Source organism: Lineus longissimus, chromosome 11 (genome assembly GCF_910592395.1).
Source record: "Lineus longissimus chromosome 11, tnLinLong1.2, whole genome shotgun sequence".
Taxonomy (NCBI): Eukaryota; Metazoa; Nemertea; class Pilidiophora; order Heteronemertea; family Lineidae; genus Lineus; species Lineus longissimus.
This window is the reverse complement of record NC_088318.1, coordinates 12,802,112-12,818,623: the sequence shown is the minus strand read 5'-3', so window position 1 is coordinate 12,818,623 and position 16,512 is coordinate 12,802,112. Positions and strand designations below refer to the sequence as shown.

Below are 16,512 nucleotides of genomic sequence, written 5' to 3'. Positions count from 1 at the left end.
CATGCTTTATGTGTTTCTTTAAAGAATGCAAAATGTCATCTCTAATATCATTTGTAAAAACCAATTCGATGAAATTTATCATCTCTCTATGAACCCACAGTCTGAGGCTAGGTCTACAAATAATGTTCACGTTGTCACCTCAAGAACTGTCATTCACAGAGCGCACTTTACGTTTCACCCTCATGTTATTTTTGTCACGTTTACAAGCCCAAGTCAATAAACGAACATGCTTGTGACGACTGACATACGTGAACCCTGACAAGTGACAACATGAATCGTATGTAAGCCTAGCGTTTTTAGGGTTCTTTTCGGAAACCTCCACTGTCACACAGGAAGATTTCATTCTGCGTTCTAAACCAAAGATGTTAGGCACTGGCCTACCCTTTTTTCTGTACCAATTAAATCTGCTGTCTCCTTTATACAATAATTTATCCTCTTTACATCCTTGCTGATTGAAAAAACAATTTCCCTGCTTGCTGAGAAGGTCGTCGGCACAGCCTTTTCTGTTTACCCAGCAATCGTCAGATCGAAACTCGAACCCATTGCAGCTATATTCCTCAGTGCACTCAGTCTGGCATGCGCCAAGAGAGACGGCCACCAAGGTCTTGTATTTGCCAACAAGGCAACTGGCGTTTTTGCGGAGATAGCTGCACTGTACTTTCGCTGCAAATACGATGAGATGAAAAACGCAAATAAGATTACCAAAAAAAACGAGTCCGAGCGTAACCATTTAGTTACAGAGTTAACTAACTGATATACAGAGTAAGAATTAAATGGAAGCAATTTTTGGGACCCGCGGTAACACTCAAAAATGTTACACCGTCGAGCAATGCTGCGTATCACTGTATAGCCCTGGATAATGCCCGTATTTGTTGAAATGGGCATCATTTATTTAATCCTAAACTTTGATACTTACCTCGATCGGGAATGCCACGGCACGATCCTACTGCAAAATGATAAAAGCAGGGCAAATTCAGCTACTACCACCATCCCTTCCCGGCTATCACAATGGGCGATGGCTGCTGAGCTCAGAGCAATAAAGCCTACACTTCAAGAAAAATCCGTATAATAGTTTATGCTCCAGAGCCCAAAACGTTGTGGACAAAAAATTAATGGACATGTGCTGAATTCTAAAACGATCTAGATTTGTCTGCTGGTCATGAAATTTTGTGTCTTGTATTGGCCTTTGTTTTGATTTCGTATCAACTAATGAAGCAGAAGTTTCATTGTATTTACCTATTTTGACATTCCTCTCGTACTCCAGATCACTAGTTTTCTTCACATCACTCGAACAAATGTAATTTTTCAGAACGCAACATTTAAACCGATATTCGTAACTTAAACAGTCATGTCGAATGGAGCAATCCGTTCGGCAGAACTCTTCAGTTACGTCATATGTCACCTTGATGCTGTGACCATGGCAGTATTCGCCGGTAGTATGATTGAAGTCACATAACTGATTCACTGAAAAAAATTCAAAAACGATTTTTTTGTATGACGACAGTCGTACCATAGATGTAACGTTACATCAGCCCTATAAAGCAGTAAATAGCAGTGTACCAACGTTCCAATAATCGGATATAATGCATTTTTTAATCTGGCATTAAATCGATGCAAGAAAATACAATTGTTTTTGGGGATGTTGAGATCAGGGACTTAACACGGATCCTTACGGATAGAAATGTACAGCGTGTGTCAGCGCTGGCGTTTGGTCTCTGACGTCGACTGAGTACTCGCCTGGGCCCTGATATAACGGAACCCCACTCTCAAAGTCATAAAGCTTGTAGCACACTGGACGCCTTACTCTAGCGTCCAGAGGAGTTGGCGTCCAGCGTCGTTGGCGTCCAGTGATGCGGGCTCAACGACATTCCAACTATCGACGACATCATTTTCGCTGAAAGGTATATCTGTCGGGTTCACAGGTTCCCCATTTTTGTTGAGACTCGGCTTATCATTCTTGGTCGGACTGATCCATTGATTCCACAGCATTCAATTTTTACCTTTTTTGTTGACTCATACTGTCTTGTAAATATTGTTCATGAAAAAACCCGCCACTTTAGACATGGTCTCTAGCACAAGACCTGAATTCTTACCCGGTGATAGACTGCAGTCTGTATCTGAAAGACACAATTCGAGAAAGAAAATCTAAAAATCTAAAAATGGCGCGGTTGCGGCTGCAGGACTGTCGCTCATTCTTGAGACATCTCAATCATCTCGTTTCGTGGACGAAGTGTTTGCGCGTGGGACGGAGGTGAGCGTAGGTATAGGAAGTACTTTTTGTATTAAAAATGGCCACCCCATCGCAACCGTATACAAAGCTCTTTAAAAGATTCATATAGTCTGATCGCTATGCCATAGTGATCAGGTTTAACATGCAGGACGCTAGTGTAGGAGCAGGATTCAATAACAGCAACACAGCAGCAAATTTCGTGCACGACCGTGACTGATTTACCTTTTTTTGTGTACCAGTTATATCTGTTGTCCCCTTTATTTTTTAGTTGTTCGTCACTACACCCTTGATAATGGGTCAAGCAGTTGCCCCTCTCGGTTCGATATTCTTCTCCGCAACTTTTATTGTTGATCCAGCAGTCGTCGGCATGGTACTCGAACCCAAAGCAACTAGATTCCTTGCTGCACTCGGCGAGACAGGCACCGAGTGAGATACCAACGAATGCCTGATAAACTCCTACTGAACAACTGGCGGCCTTTCGATCAAAGGAACAGGTCACGTTCGCTAAAAAAGAAAAATAATGGCAAAGGGTCTCTCCGGCCGGCCAAGTATGAGTAAAGAAACGGGCGACTCTGGTGTCATTTAACTGACTTTACAAACAGTCAGGTTCTAATCCTAGACAGGACAGGCTGTCATACGTTTTCCAGCTAGTTTCCTTCCCTCCGTAAATATATGCCGTTGAGACAAAGAAGTTAGATGTGCCTAATTTATCCTACCTCCTACTTTACACAGCAGATTGCCCAAGTCTGATAACGAGTTTGAAATGCTTACCTAGCTTCGGTGTGATCAAACAGGGATCTGGAAAAGAAAGGAAAGTCGATTATTTAGGTTATATCCAGTTGATTATGACGATTGTCAATAGTGCCAAATTCTGCATCCCCGCCGTGCTCATTGGAAACGAACTAATCAGCTGCTCCACTGTGGGGTCAGTTCCAGTCAAGTGTGCTTTCGGAATGGGTGAATGTGATAATTGAGCAGATTCAAGAGTTCCAAGCCTGAGTGTATAAGGCAAGGACTGCTGTAGCTGGCAAATGACTTGAATCGACTATTAGGGATACGCTGTTCCTGTTCATGCAACAGTGTATTTATACTGGTAGCTCAGCCCCTAATCGCTCAGATTAGTTCAAAATACGGAAACAGTCAAATAGCATTTAAAATCACATTATTTATTGTTTGATTTGAGATGTCTTGGAAAAGAAATTGATTTCTCGCTTTTCGGCAAAAAGCCGTGAGGGTGGAGCAAAACCGTATTTTTTATCAGATCTTGCCTTGTTTAATGTTCAAACTCCTCCCGAGGTCCGCTGTTGGTCTCTTCCAACTCCCAGGACAGATGTAGTTAAACTGGAGACAGTATTGCTGGTGAACCCGATATTCAAAACTCAAACAGTCCGCACGATTAGTGCAGTCTGTTTCGCAGAAGTCCCGAGAAACTTTAGCTAAGACCCTGGCGACGTATGGACGAGGTCTGAAGTGGCAGTATTGACCGTCAGTTCGCTCGAATTCACACACAGGAGCTGCAACGAATATTAATATCTAAAAAGGACAGGTCATCAGTGGTTCGCTGGAATTCACACACAGGAACTGCAAGGAACCACTAAGAACAAGAAATTACATCACTCCACCAGGAGCACCGAAAACATTCCACCAGTAAACTTGTTTTATTAGTTTATCCTGAGATAAAAATCGAAACAAACAACTTCAAAATTACAGCTATGAAGTAGTATTTGTTGAATTACAGCAAATCGAACGTGTGCATTTACGAGCCCGATAAAACGTGTACTTACACGGCGATAAGGCGCAATTTTGATCTGCAAGAAATAAGGGAATACTTTGTTTCACAATGAGATTGAAAGCGAATTACATGTACGTAATAACTGGGTACATGTAGATACCGTACACTGTAACTTAGTATCCGCAGAGGAAGTAAAAAGATTGTTGACAGTCCCCATAATTACCTCGATGAAACTTCCGAAAGTGCAAGGAGTCTATTGATTCCCCAACATAAGAACAAGGTTTAAGTCGACCCGCAGGTTTCGAAACTTCTTTTTAGAGTTACGGCGTCCGAAACTGCATGGGATCTGTCTAAAACGCATCTCAGAATATTCAAATCCACAAGTTCCAGCATTGGGTGTGACGTACGTATTCTTTATTAATACAGAATACGAATACGAATATTCTGTATTTATACAGAATACGTCACAGGCTTATATTTTGTTGGATTCAAAATTTAAATTATCTCTGTCCGTAAAGATTCGTGTAGCATTTATATCGCTTACCATTTATCTATAATGAATAAAGCTCACTAACCATTTTTTGTGTACCAATGGTATTTCGTTTCATTTATATATTTGAGTTGCGCATCTGTACACCGTTGCTCTTTGAAGTAGCAGTTGCCTCGCTTAGTGGGTTGTTCTTCTGTGCAATCTTTTTGATTTAACCAGCAGTCGTCCGGGTGATGCTCGAATCCAACGCAATAAGGTTGCTTGCTGCATTCGGCGAAGCAGGCCCCAAGCGTTACGGCGGAGAGAACTAAATTTTGTACATGAACGATCAGTGGGCAACTGGCGAATTTGCGAGTGTAGGTACAGTTCACGGCAGCTAAAAACAAAACGTTACGTGATAATTAGCCTACTTAGTATTTTCGTCTACGTCTCTCTGCAGCAATAAACGTGTGACCGAATGTCGAACACCCTGTTCTCATTACTTATTGATCCCCCGTTCCTGTTGTTTTCCATGTTTATCACTTCGCTCAAGCGGGACGCATCTATAAATTATTCTCATGGAGGAGCCACGAACTGTCATGTCCCCGAATCAAACTGCTGAAAATTTGACTGGTTTCATTGTATTGTTCATCATAGCTTAGGCTAGAGAGATATCGATTCTATACATATTGCAAACTGCATTTTGAATGATGTCAGTGTGTCAAAGAGATGTTTGGTGCAATATTAATGTTGGTTCTCCAGCCAAAACCAATAATGAAGTCCGAGGTTCCCATACGAGAGGACTTCAGTATCTACTTGAAATGTTAGAGGAGGAGGACCTGGTGTACGAACCAGCGGCAGTAGTGAGTAGGCTTTTAAAGTATACTATCTGATGATAAACAAAGAACAAGGACTACTAATACATTAGAACGCAGGCTTAATACAAACTCAGTTAATATCGACTTACCTGGCTTTTGTATAATCGTACATTTCGCTGCAAAGAAAGCGACATCGAACATTTAGATCCAAAGTACGAGCCTCAGGTGTGCGATATTAGACTTTTCTTCACCCACAACACCACAGTGCGAACGCCAGTTTCTACAAAATGATTCCATGCGACGGCTCAATGTTGCTCAATGTTGCTGTTGCTAAATGAGTCGGAGGGACGGTAAAGAAACCCTACGAGAACAAGAACAACTCTACTGTATATCACCAGGGTCTTTCAAACAAAAAAATGTTGAATGACTCTGATATCACTTATATGAGAGTAAATGATGTATTTATTTCAAGTGAATTGACGAAAATACGCTGACTGAGAACATGAATTTCGCTTTAGCGTGCATATTTTAAAAAAATGAACAGCCCACTTTATATGATATAGGAAATTAGCGGGCCGATGGCGGATGAGGAGGAGGGATTTCTACCTGATTTGACGTTGCTATTGTATGTTGAGTGTTTCAGCATTTGATTCGCAGCGCACACATAGTTATTCTGATAACAAACTTTATTCCTGTGTTCAAAGTTCAAACAGTCGATCCGATGGCTGCATTCCGTCTGGCAAAACTCAAGGGAAACGCTGCTAGTAGTCTTGATGGCATAGCGATTACACCTTTCACCGACAGTTCGGATAAAATCGCATACAGGAACTGCATAAAAAGGAATGAAAAGAATTGTGACTTTCAAATTATTTTGCCACACCCCAGAGCTGAAATTACGATTTTTGCGGGTTTGATTCACGGCTTTCCAGACTTTCACGTGTGCTGCCGAGTTCAGGCGCTCGAAGGTGACGTCCAATGAATATATTGCATGTTTTTACCAATAATATGCAGCATAACAAAGTCAACTGTGCTTTGTATACATTACACCATCACCGACCGACGTACTCTGCGCGTACCTACTCTCAAAATGTAAAAGAGTGAACCCAGAGTGTAGTTAGGGACCACTCTTGCAAAAGTGGAATTTCACTAACTACACTCTTCTAAGAGTGAGCTTCACTCTTTTACATTTAGAGAGTACGCGCGTGGTGGTCCGGGTTTTAGCGTATACACATGCGCACGAGGAGAGTCAGTATTGAAAAATCGGAAAATTGTGCGTACGAAATAAAAAGACTCTTTACTAAGAAGAAAGAAATTGCCATCAAGCGTGTAAGTGCTCTTACCTGGTGAAACAGTGCAATTGATATCTGCAAGAGAATGAATAACTCAGCCATTCCACCCGCATGTTACACTTTTTAACATCAAACGTTCCAGAGCATAAAATAACCGGTTTGAAGCAAAATGTGATTTTATAGTAATACTGATGGACGTTCTCGACGGCATTTTTTTAAGTCATTGGAGAAATATTGCCCTACCGACTTACTGTATCGGCACTGAACGTCAGTCCTACAGCATCTCACTTTCCATCATTTCTGCAAAAGATTCCGGCGAATTTATTATTACCAGTAACCCTGGTAACTTAATTTGAATCACCACCCTGGTGGTGGGTTATCGGCCAAATGTGAAAAAGGACCAGCTATACTGTATAATAAAATGTTGTTTCGTTTATTCCAAAAACCAAATACTTACTAGCTTTTGTATACCAATTATATGCGTTATTATTTTTATATTTGAGTTGTGCTTCCGCGCACACGTGATATTTGAGAAAACAATTGCCTCTAAGGGTGTATTTCGTCGTATCAGTGCATCCCAGCTGTTTGCTCCGACAGTCGTCGGAATGGAACTCCAATCCAACGCAGTAGTTGTCGTTGCTGCATTCGGCGATGCAGGCCCCCACGGACACGCCTATTATTTGCTCCTTCGTCTGGGTTGGGCAGCTGGCGTGCTGGTGATTATAGGAGCAGGTCTCACTGCCTGGAAATCAAATATTATCTTTTTCTGACTTGAAACATAAGAATACGTACAAGTATAATCGTATCAAATTGAAGGACATTATGGCAAAGCACCCAAAAATACCACGCGTATGGCAAAGAGGGATAATCACGGGATCTGCGCATGAAAAATAGGAAGAGCACGTGTATGGCAAGGGAATTTCATTTACATGAACTTATCATATGTGTCAATTGAGCGAGTACGAACAACATCTGTTTGACCCGCGGGGAAAGAAGTATTACGTCAATGGAGCAAGAAGAAGGGTGCATGAGTGGAAAAGGAGGTACCGAACTGTTTAAGTTTAAGCAAATGATAGGAGACACGTACATGTATCGGGAAAGGAAGTACGCTGTTTACATGTGTATTTCAATTGAGCAATACTAGGGGAACTTGTACGGAGAGAGAAGTCATCAGCTTTGTCTGACTTCCCTTGCCTGTGTTCTTTAGCATTGCTTCAAAAATAACTTGAGTCGTCCTGAACTGTTGACGCGCCCGCTCAATGATAACTGTGCCAGTGTTTTCCACTTATCTTTAATTGGGGCATTCTAGAATGGCCGCATACATATATACAATTAGTCATCGAAAAATCGGTCTTAGCTGGCCCTATTCCCCGCCCTGAATGACCATGTGCTTCGCTGAAGATTTTTGCACTGACAACGATGTCCTCGAAAGGGCCCGATTGGTCTCGAAACTAAGATCAATAAAACACAACCTTCAAGAAATCCAACCTGTAGTTCACACCCAGAGAGCGCAAAACGTTTCGAAAAAAAACAAGGACGGACTAAAGCTGTCGTTCAAGACTTACCTGTCCCTCGTACACCAGCAGCATGCAAATATATCCATCCTAAGAATAGTATCCAAACTTTGTTCATGATTTTATTTCGGAATCCTCCGTTTACCCACTGAGACATAGACTGTAAGTACGTCAGTCTGTAATAATCCTCCTATATTTACGCTCTAACACTCTTAAAAATGTAATAACAAGCTGCGCTGATGGTTAAACGTACGTGAGATTCAAAAGATGCAAATTTCTGCATTTTTAAATCTCAAAATGAAAATAAGGCCTCCGACACTGCCTTAGACAATGTTATCAGTAAACAATTGGTACTAGAAGACACGAGCCAAGAGAAAACTGCACAAAATTTTCTTTGCTCGATTATCTGCATCTAAATTATTTCGGCACATAGAAATAACCGAAACGTGGCCACCTTGGCGATTTTATGGGGCACAATATTCACAACTGCGCAAGTACTTCGTAAGTTTTCAATTCCACCTGTTAAAATATGAATGTGACACTACTTCTGAAGTCTACATGAAGTTTGAAGTGAAATTTCAAATATTTCATTTTCTGTGCGTGCGAAATCACCAGAAGTGGAATCCTTCATGAAATGGAGTAGCCCTTTATGCGAATTCCGAAACCGATATAACATTGCGCACCTTGGCATCCTGCAGACATAACCAGTTGATATTTCAAACCCCTGATGAAATCCATGCCCTTCAGACATTTGTATACATGGTAGGAGTATCAAAACCTGTGTCTCAGGAAGTTTGAACGGAAACAATGATAACAAGTCACTGGAACTTCGACCATACTCTAAAAACTTAATAAATTATTTAAACAACCCGTCAAATTAGAGTTTGAAAAATCATTAACATCTGCCATGATAAAAGCCCCATCCTGAATACCCTCCTCCATGGTGTGTTTGATATTGACGTAGAGGGGACTCGATAATTCAAAACAATTAGTTTGCTGCACGGACTCCATTATATCGGACATCCGATATATAGGTCTTTTTCAAGCAGACGAATAATATTGCTCTACATCTGAATAGGCGCGTCCCAGAATGAGGGATAAGCAGTCAGTGCATTAGAAACTACCAGAGAAATAAAAAATATCTATAAAACAGTTATTTTTACGATCTAATTTTAAGAGTAGGTGTGGCACTCCATGATTATATATCGATCCTGAAGCGGCTTTTTTCGGTTTTCATCACAAGTACGAATTTGATAGAGTTCCAAATCTATTCATATTTCAGTTCCATGACTTGTCTAAACGTTCTATTCAACAGGGTTTGTAGTATATGTTTGTTCTTCTTCTGGTTCATCAGTAAACTATTTTTCTGAACGTGTTTGCTGCTAGTGCAGTTTACATCACCCCGCTTTTACGACGCAACGCCATTTCCATTTATCGTCGCAGTTGCGGGGGTAATCAAGTGTGATGTCGGAAAAATCAATATCAGCACCAAGGGGTAGACCCATGGCTCCAGGAAATGCCTTACTAGTGCAGCTTTCCACGTGGAAAGAGTCGATGTCTGGAGAGATGAGAGTCACATCGGAAAAGCGCGATAATTCAGCCATATTTTTTGAATTTTTCTTTTTTTGTGCAATTTGTTGATGGAAACTACTTATGTAGAATAGGAGGTGACTGGGCAGCCGACAGCTGGGTAATATTGCCCTTAATAATGCCAATGGTCCTTTTCAAAAAGGGTTTCTTATCCATCAGATTCATTGGAAAAAACATTGTAACAAGAGAATTCTTTATTCATGTTTCTTTTATTGAGGAAAAATGCAATCTTGCCTTTTGTGTACAATAATCACTGCAAAAGCTTTTTGAATTTTTTGTGAACAATACAGTGATCGACTTCCTTCTACACTGCCAGCATCTTTATCTACAACACATGTGTGCATATCATTAACATTACTCCCAATTAAGAATTGGAAGACAACTTTCTTACGGTAATTAAAGGTCCAGTGCAGCTGTACCTTTTCTATGGGTACATAGTAACCTACTGTTTACAACAGTTGCATGCACATGCCCAATGTGCGTTCCGGGAATTACTGATAGTCAAGCTACATAATAACTTAATGATCATAAATATGTCATTAGTCTAACATTTATTAGTCTAAAATTCATAAAGCACACCTTTCAATGGTTAATTGTGACTGCTTTGAGATAGGCCTGTACATGTAGATTCTAGTTCAGGCTAAGCTCCTTTGGAGTATCACATTACGAGCTGCATGTAATCAGCATGCAGGACTGGCATTCCAATTGCAACTGATAACTGCCAGCTATAGGTAGAATCACAGATTAATAATAAACAGCGAAGGCATGAGCCCCAGATCTCTGCAGCAACATATAGCGACAAAATTATGAGATAGGTAGTTAGAACAAGTGTAGAAGGCCTGTCCCACTCACGATTTAGCATTAAAATTGAGACCAGGATGGTGTAAAAGTCTTATTTGTATTTTGTCCCAAACCATGCATTCACTGTATCTAACAAAATATGCATTTTGAAATGCGTCACATTGTAGATCTTGTTTGCTCCATCCTGAAAGAAAAAGTGTATGACTATTAAATAGATCATCAATAGATTGTATTGGAATAGACAACAGTATTCATGTATCTATTATACAAATACCCCCTCAAAAATGTTGTCCAACATGCAACTGGAAAAGAGTTTCTTTTACATTTCCCTTGTGGCTATGTCTCTGGAATACCCAAGGTCTAAGGTTGATTGCGACTACATCTGACACCCCAGACTCCAAAGAAAATGCCACAATACAACTATGTGTTAGAATGAATAACTTACCCAGTTGAGACTCATATGAACTTTCCCACGAGCATCATCATAATCAATTACATAATCTATCCCATCGAACTCAAAGTCAACTGAAACGAAAGAAAAAACAGGACCAGAATGAAATACTGAGAAAAGATGAATGTCACCAGGACACTGATTTTTTCTCCCAAACAGGCCATTTTCAATCAAACTAATCTCTGTATTCAGGACACCTCTCCATTAGAGATACAGTTGAGCATTTGTCAGTCCCTAGGGTGTCCTTGTAACAGAAACGTTCTACTATACATTCGGGGGTAAAACGACACTCACCTTTCCCCTCATCAGCATAAGCCACTTTTACTGGAGCACTGGAATAAGAAAGAAAAACACTGACTGACTAAAATGGTGATGATGCGCATGAGGGGGTGAAAGTCAATGTGTATCGCCTGACGTTAAAATGTTTAGTTATATATAGCTGGTAAATTAACCCCTTACCTCACACACCATATGGGTAGATCTCTTTCCTCCAAAACTGTTAGATCCATGATCACCATGTCCTGAAAAAATACCCAAGAATCTTGAGGAGGAATCTTGAAGAGGCCCTAAACAGTTGACTGAGGAAACTATTTTAGCGGGACAAGCACATACTTTCCAATGCCTACAAACACAATTCTAACTGGTTACATCATTCATAAGTCATCGGAAATTACTCTTCAAATGAAATGAAATGAAAATTCTTAAATAGCACTTTATACTGCACGACTGTACAGTCTCAAATCACTAGACATTCTTTTCCTAACCCTAATCCAGAAATCTTTCTGTAGGGACCAAGTAGTGCACATACTGAACTTCACCTGGCCATTTCAGGCCAGTTGAAAGAACCAAGTGGCACTGACCAAGCGTCAACTCACGACTTTTCTGGTGACGAGTCCTAGGTTTTTCCACTGTGCCACAGCGCTTCCTAGTCCAAAGTTATCTATGATTTTATCGTCATTACCTGCAGTATATTCTTAAAGAGATCAGTCTTCCACGGTATTGACAGCTTCTTCGATAAGTTATGATGGTAGATATTCTCATCGACGTCTATAGCTGTGAGGACTGCCCCTCCTCCACCTAAAACAGAATAAAACTAATGTCAGATTTGACTAGGGCTCCTTACCCAAAAAAGTTTTTCCTGCACCTCAATTAAGTTAAAAAGTGTGCAATTATGATTCACAATATTCAAATAGTGTGGTCTTGTGGTGAAGGTTTTAGATTCAAAATCTGAACACTGATGCGTCTGACACATCTAAAGTGGGACAATAGGCAGGAACGGAGGGGCTAATTTGGCCATCTTCAGGTGACTAATATACACAAGGGCCCTGGCTCATGTCAGATTCGGCACTAAATGTATTCCTCGTACAAGCGTGAATCATTTCGACGTACTGCGAGATGTGAGAGAACCCTTTTGGCGACTTCGTGTAACTTTATCTTGCCTGCCTAGCTGCTGCCTATATTGTCCCTTTAAGACGGCGCCAAGGCGAATGGCATAGGCCTTTAAGTCATGTTAGTCATCGACATCACAGTATTACTGACCTGGTTCTCTGGAATTGAGGCCTCTAAAGTGTTCTGACCACAACACAGCTCGTTGATTTCTAAGCTCTATCGTACACGAGTAGTCATGCAAGCCTGGAAAGAAGGGGAAAGTCTTTCACTATTAATTTAAAGGAATAACTTGGACCTGGACTTCTCCAAACAGGATCACAAAAAATCACAGAACTGCAATAAACAGTGTGTAGAACAGAATGTCATAATCAATATTTGAAACACAAAGTGATCCACCATGAAAACTACAGCGTTATCTCTCAAGCAATATGAGGCAGTCTACTTTGTTGGCACATGTTCAAGATGCAAGTAAATTTTACAGTGCCTGGCCAAGGGACGAAGTAATTTTCATTGCAACTCACCGTATCTTGGGTCGATGTCATCCATGGCAACAAGACGTGAAGGTGGAATATAAGAGCTGTAAAAGCAGTAAGGGCAATGAACAGGTGGTGGTCGTCCCTCTGTATTTACTCTTCCCCAGGTTCGCTACTAGAGAAATACACAATGTGCCTCAGTCTTAGACCAGAGGTGTTGTCCATCACAAGCTGTCGTATTTCTCACTTGGTTGGGTCTCGTGCTTGCCCTGGCCAAGACAGGCACCTCGGTATTACGTCTCATTCAAAGGATGAAACAATTTGGGGGTAAGTGTCTTGCTCAATGACACGAAACTTGAACAGCGGTGATCCATCCGAGAGTCAAACCCAGGACCTGCTTATGAGCCCAGTGCTCTAACCACTGTGCCACTGATCTCCCTGAAGCTATTGATGAATGTAAACAAATATCATATTCCACACTTACTCCAAAGATGACCCAAGAAAACACCTCTCAACAAGGTGGTTGCTATGAATACAGAGCGAGATGAATGCCATTTCTCCACCATCCTTCCAAGTGGCTAGCATCATCGAATGAGGCAGGTTATACACCGATACGAGATCATCACTGGTTATAGGCTTATGGTCACTGGTTATCTTATGCCACTTGAACTCCATGTCAATAAACAGGGACCGCTGGCAGGGACTGAAAATCAAAACGAAAAAAGAAGTGAAAATTACAACTTTAAGAAACCCTAATTTATATATTTCAGAAGGGCATGAACTTTTAGAAATCCCCTGCCTTCAGCTGCAGAGTCAATCGCTCAGTAAGGTCTTCTCAGCTAATAAACATGCTGTTGACTTGGTAATGCTTGCAATAGAAAGACTTCATGGTTAAAAGTCATAATGCTGTTTCAGTCAAACAATTATAATTGAATTCAGCAGCAGATATGAAATCGTACCTGTTTGGTTGGGCGACTCCATTCTGGTCAAAGAACACTGGGTTCATGCTGTGTATCTTTAATCTCCTGATCCGCCGAACTGGAGGGAACTCCAAACTGTACCATCTCGTCGTGATTGACATGTTGAAGTAGAATCTATCATTGCACTGGAATGTGTGCTCTATGCTGTCACTATCAACCAAAGTCAACTGCCATCTGACATCGGACTTCCTAGAAAAGCGATAGTTCGAAAAAATTCAAAATACACCCCGAGAGGATTTCTGATCATTATTAGTGTTTCATTATTAGCAAATTAAAAATGTTTGGTTTTGCTCCATGGTACTCTGACTTAGAACTAAATATGATCAACTCACGTTAAGATTTTTTGAGTATTAGCTGGTAGTTTGGTGTACTGGCTGATCTTCTTCAGCAACGGCAGCATTCTTTTGTTTCTTTGCTCGACCCCTCTAGAATGAGACAAAAATTTCGAGTGTGTATGTATGTATGTATGTATGTATATACCATATTTAAATTTAAGCGCCCTTTTCACATTAAATCCGTGCCAAGGCGCTTTTACAATATTTATAACAAAATTACAATCGAAAAAAGATGGGTAATTGAGTGTGGAGACAGATTAAGCCCTCTTGAAATGTAGTAAAAAGTATTAAAGGTAACCTGCAGCAAAATGCTTTCAAAAACATGGACCACCAGGTTCTCTTCAACATGGTTTTCCGTTAAGAAAAGCTGCGACAAACTGGTACCCTGATGATATTTCTCTCAAAAACATAATAATTTTAACCCATTTTGTTAAGTTGCCTTTGAACCAAAATCGTATTTTCTTCAATAATATCCCAAAAGTCATGAGGTAGGCAAGACAAACTTCGAGTGACTCTAGCATTAAATGCATGATGTAGAAATTGCTACGTCGCATCGCCGTCTCTATTGAGCGGCGTTAGGTTCCCGGATGTGGGCGGCGAAAAAAATTTGTGTGATGTCAGAATGACGTCACTTAGATATCACAGATATCTATCTATAAACATGGTTTAAGCCTCAGGGACAATGTACTGATTACAGTAAAGTTCCTCTCCTAAAATTCATCTCCAGAAGTGACCGAAGATAATTTTCCTGAAGCCAAATGGGATTGAGCAGTTTACCTACTTGAATATGCACTGTGATTTCCACCAGTTTGATGGAGGTCTTTCTGGGACTTTTACTCTCTGTCTCTTCACATACTTCTCGAACACATCTTTCCATATCAGGCTGAAATGAAGAAACACGGTTTAAACACTTCACAGACGATGAATTGAAAACTTGCTGACTGGAAAACAAACATAAGTCTGTCTGAAGGTCTTGCAGTGATTATTGTAAAAAGAGGAATTTAGATGTACTCATCATAGAGTGCTTACTTATCAATGTGAGTAAAAGCCACCTGTGACAACTTCTAACAGATGTACTGATCATAAGAGTGCTTACTTATCATTAGAGAGGTTAAGCCACCTGTGACAAACAGATGTATTGATTGATATAGAGTGCTTACTTATCATTAGTGAGGTTAAGCCACCTGTGACAAACCCTTGATAAGGAGAGGAGATTGCTTGGTCCCAAGTAGGAAAAGATTTCAAGAAGAATCTCGTCAGGGAGACTGAAAGTAAAATAAATAATATAAACTCTTCTCTGCAGTGAGCATTAAATGTAGAACTGACAACAGTGGATCTGCATAGACTGCTTGAATTGAAGAAATAATTCACCAAAAATGTATTTCTATTGCTAACCGTCAACGGAAAGACTCCCATTGTTGTTCTACAAAGTAAAATTCCAAAATTTCTCACTGACACTGGTACTTACTGTCCGATATTAGCTTTTCCCCTTGGAATAACAGGAAAAATCTTGGCAGATGGCTTCTTTCTAGGTTGCGTGCTAGCTTGTCTTGACGAGTCTGTCTTTGGTGATGACATACCTCTTGAAGTTGATGCCTGGACATGACTGTCAAAAATAAGCATTTAGAAATATACGGCTTGGCTTAAGGTGGTCATTAGTTGGTTTCCTGGGCTTTTTTTGTCCCCTGCGCTGCAGCAGTGCAGGTAAGTTAACAGGAAACCACAATATGCAATGTATTTATACTTGCGCTAATCATACCGTTTATCATTATCAGATGGATCGATTCACACTGTCACTGAGTGTCACTGTCAAGTCATGAATGAAGTGTCAGTGACGTCGACAGTGTCCGTGTGAAAAACTTGAAAAAAAGAGGCCAGAGGGGCAAAAATTGCCCATATGATATTGGGTACTAACTGGCCATAAATTTACCGATTTTGGCTCTGCTTGTCTCTTTCCGGAGTCTTATTTGTGCTCTTATGGGTCTTTAGATATTGGTTCAAGTGATCTTTATGCCGATTACTTGCCATTTTACACAGTTACAGTTTTAAGGCAGATTATTTGAAATAATTTGTGGGAATAATGAAAATATGGCCAACAACGGCCTTGACCTTGTACACAAAGACCTCGCTTGCAGGTGTAAACAGTTCTACCTGGATCGAGGTTAAAATACAGTGCGTCCCATACTGCAAGTTCGGCCAAGAGCCGTCCCTGTCTTTCCAGGTCTGGTTGTGCCAGTTGTGGCAGCATCTGCAATCTCATCAGGTCTGGTTGTGCCAGCGTCTCCTGTCTATCAGGTCTGGTTGTGGCAGCATGTTATGGTATGGTTGTTGCAGTATCTGCAGTCTTTTCAGGTGTGGTGTTCTGATTTCATGGAATCCCTTTATGAAAATGATCAGGTATTCGCCTTGTGAAAATGAGACACTTTTTGGAGGATGGAGCC

General features: G+C 40.7%; 1 protein-coding gene and 1 long non-coding RNA gene across 2 annotated transcripts; both read right to left on the bottom strand.

Annotated features, from left to right (window-relative positions):
- Window positions 1-3,657: 3,657 nt before the first annotated feature.
- LOC135495662 (uncharacterized) lies at window positions 3,658-4,624 on the bottom strand. Its single transcript, XR_010448589.1, has 3 exons — window positions 4,538-4,624; window positions 4,015-4,038; window positions 3,658-3,744 (listed from the first exon to the last, which is right to left on the bottom strand). It is a non-coding gene; the product is annotated as an uncharacterized LOC135495662 (long non-coding RNA).
- Window positions 4,625-9,832: 5,208 nt separating this feature from the next.
- LOC135495711 (F-box only protein 15-like) lies at window positions 9,833-16,179 on the bottom strand. Its single transcript, XM_064784573.1, has 14 exons — window positions 16,002-16,179; window positions 15,540-15,677; window positions 15,232-15,336; window positions 14,853-14,954; window positions 14,069-14,161; window positions 13,716-13,925; window positions 13,241-13,459; window positions 12,805-12,860; window positions 12,434-12,526; window positions 11,856-11,971; window positions 11,354-11,415; window positions 11,189-11,226; window positions 10,889-10,968; window positions 9,833-10,627 (listed from the first exon to the last, which is right to left on the bottom strand). Exons 1-14 carry the CDS (start codon window positions 16,097-16,099, stop codon window positions 10,535-10,537), a joined length of 1,503 nt encoding a protein of 500 aa, XP_064640643.1. The 5' UTR covers window positions 16,100-16,179; the 3' UTR covers window positions 9,833-10,534.
- Window positions 16,180-16,512: the final 333 nt, after the last annotated feature.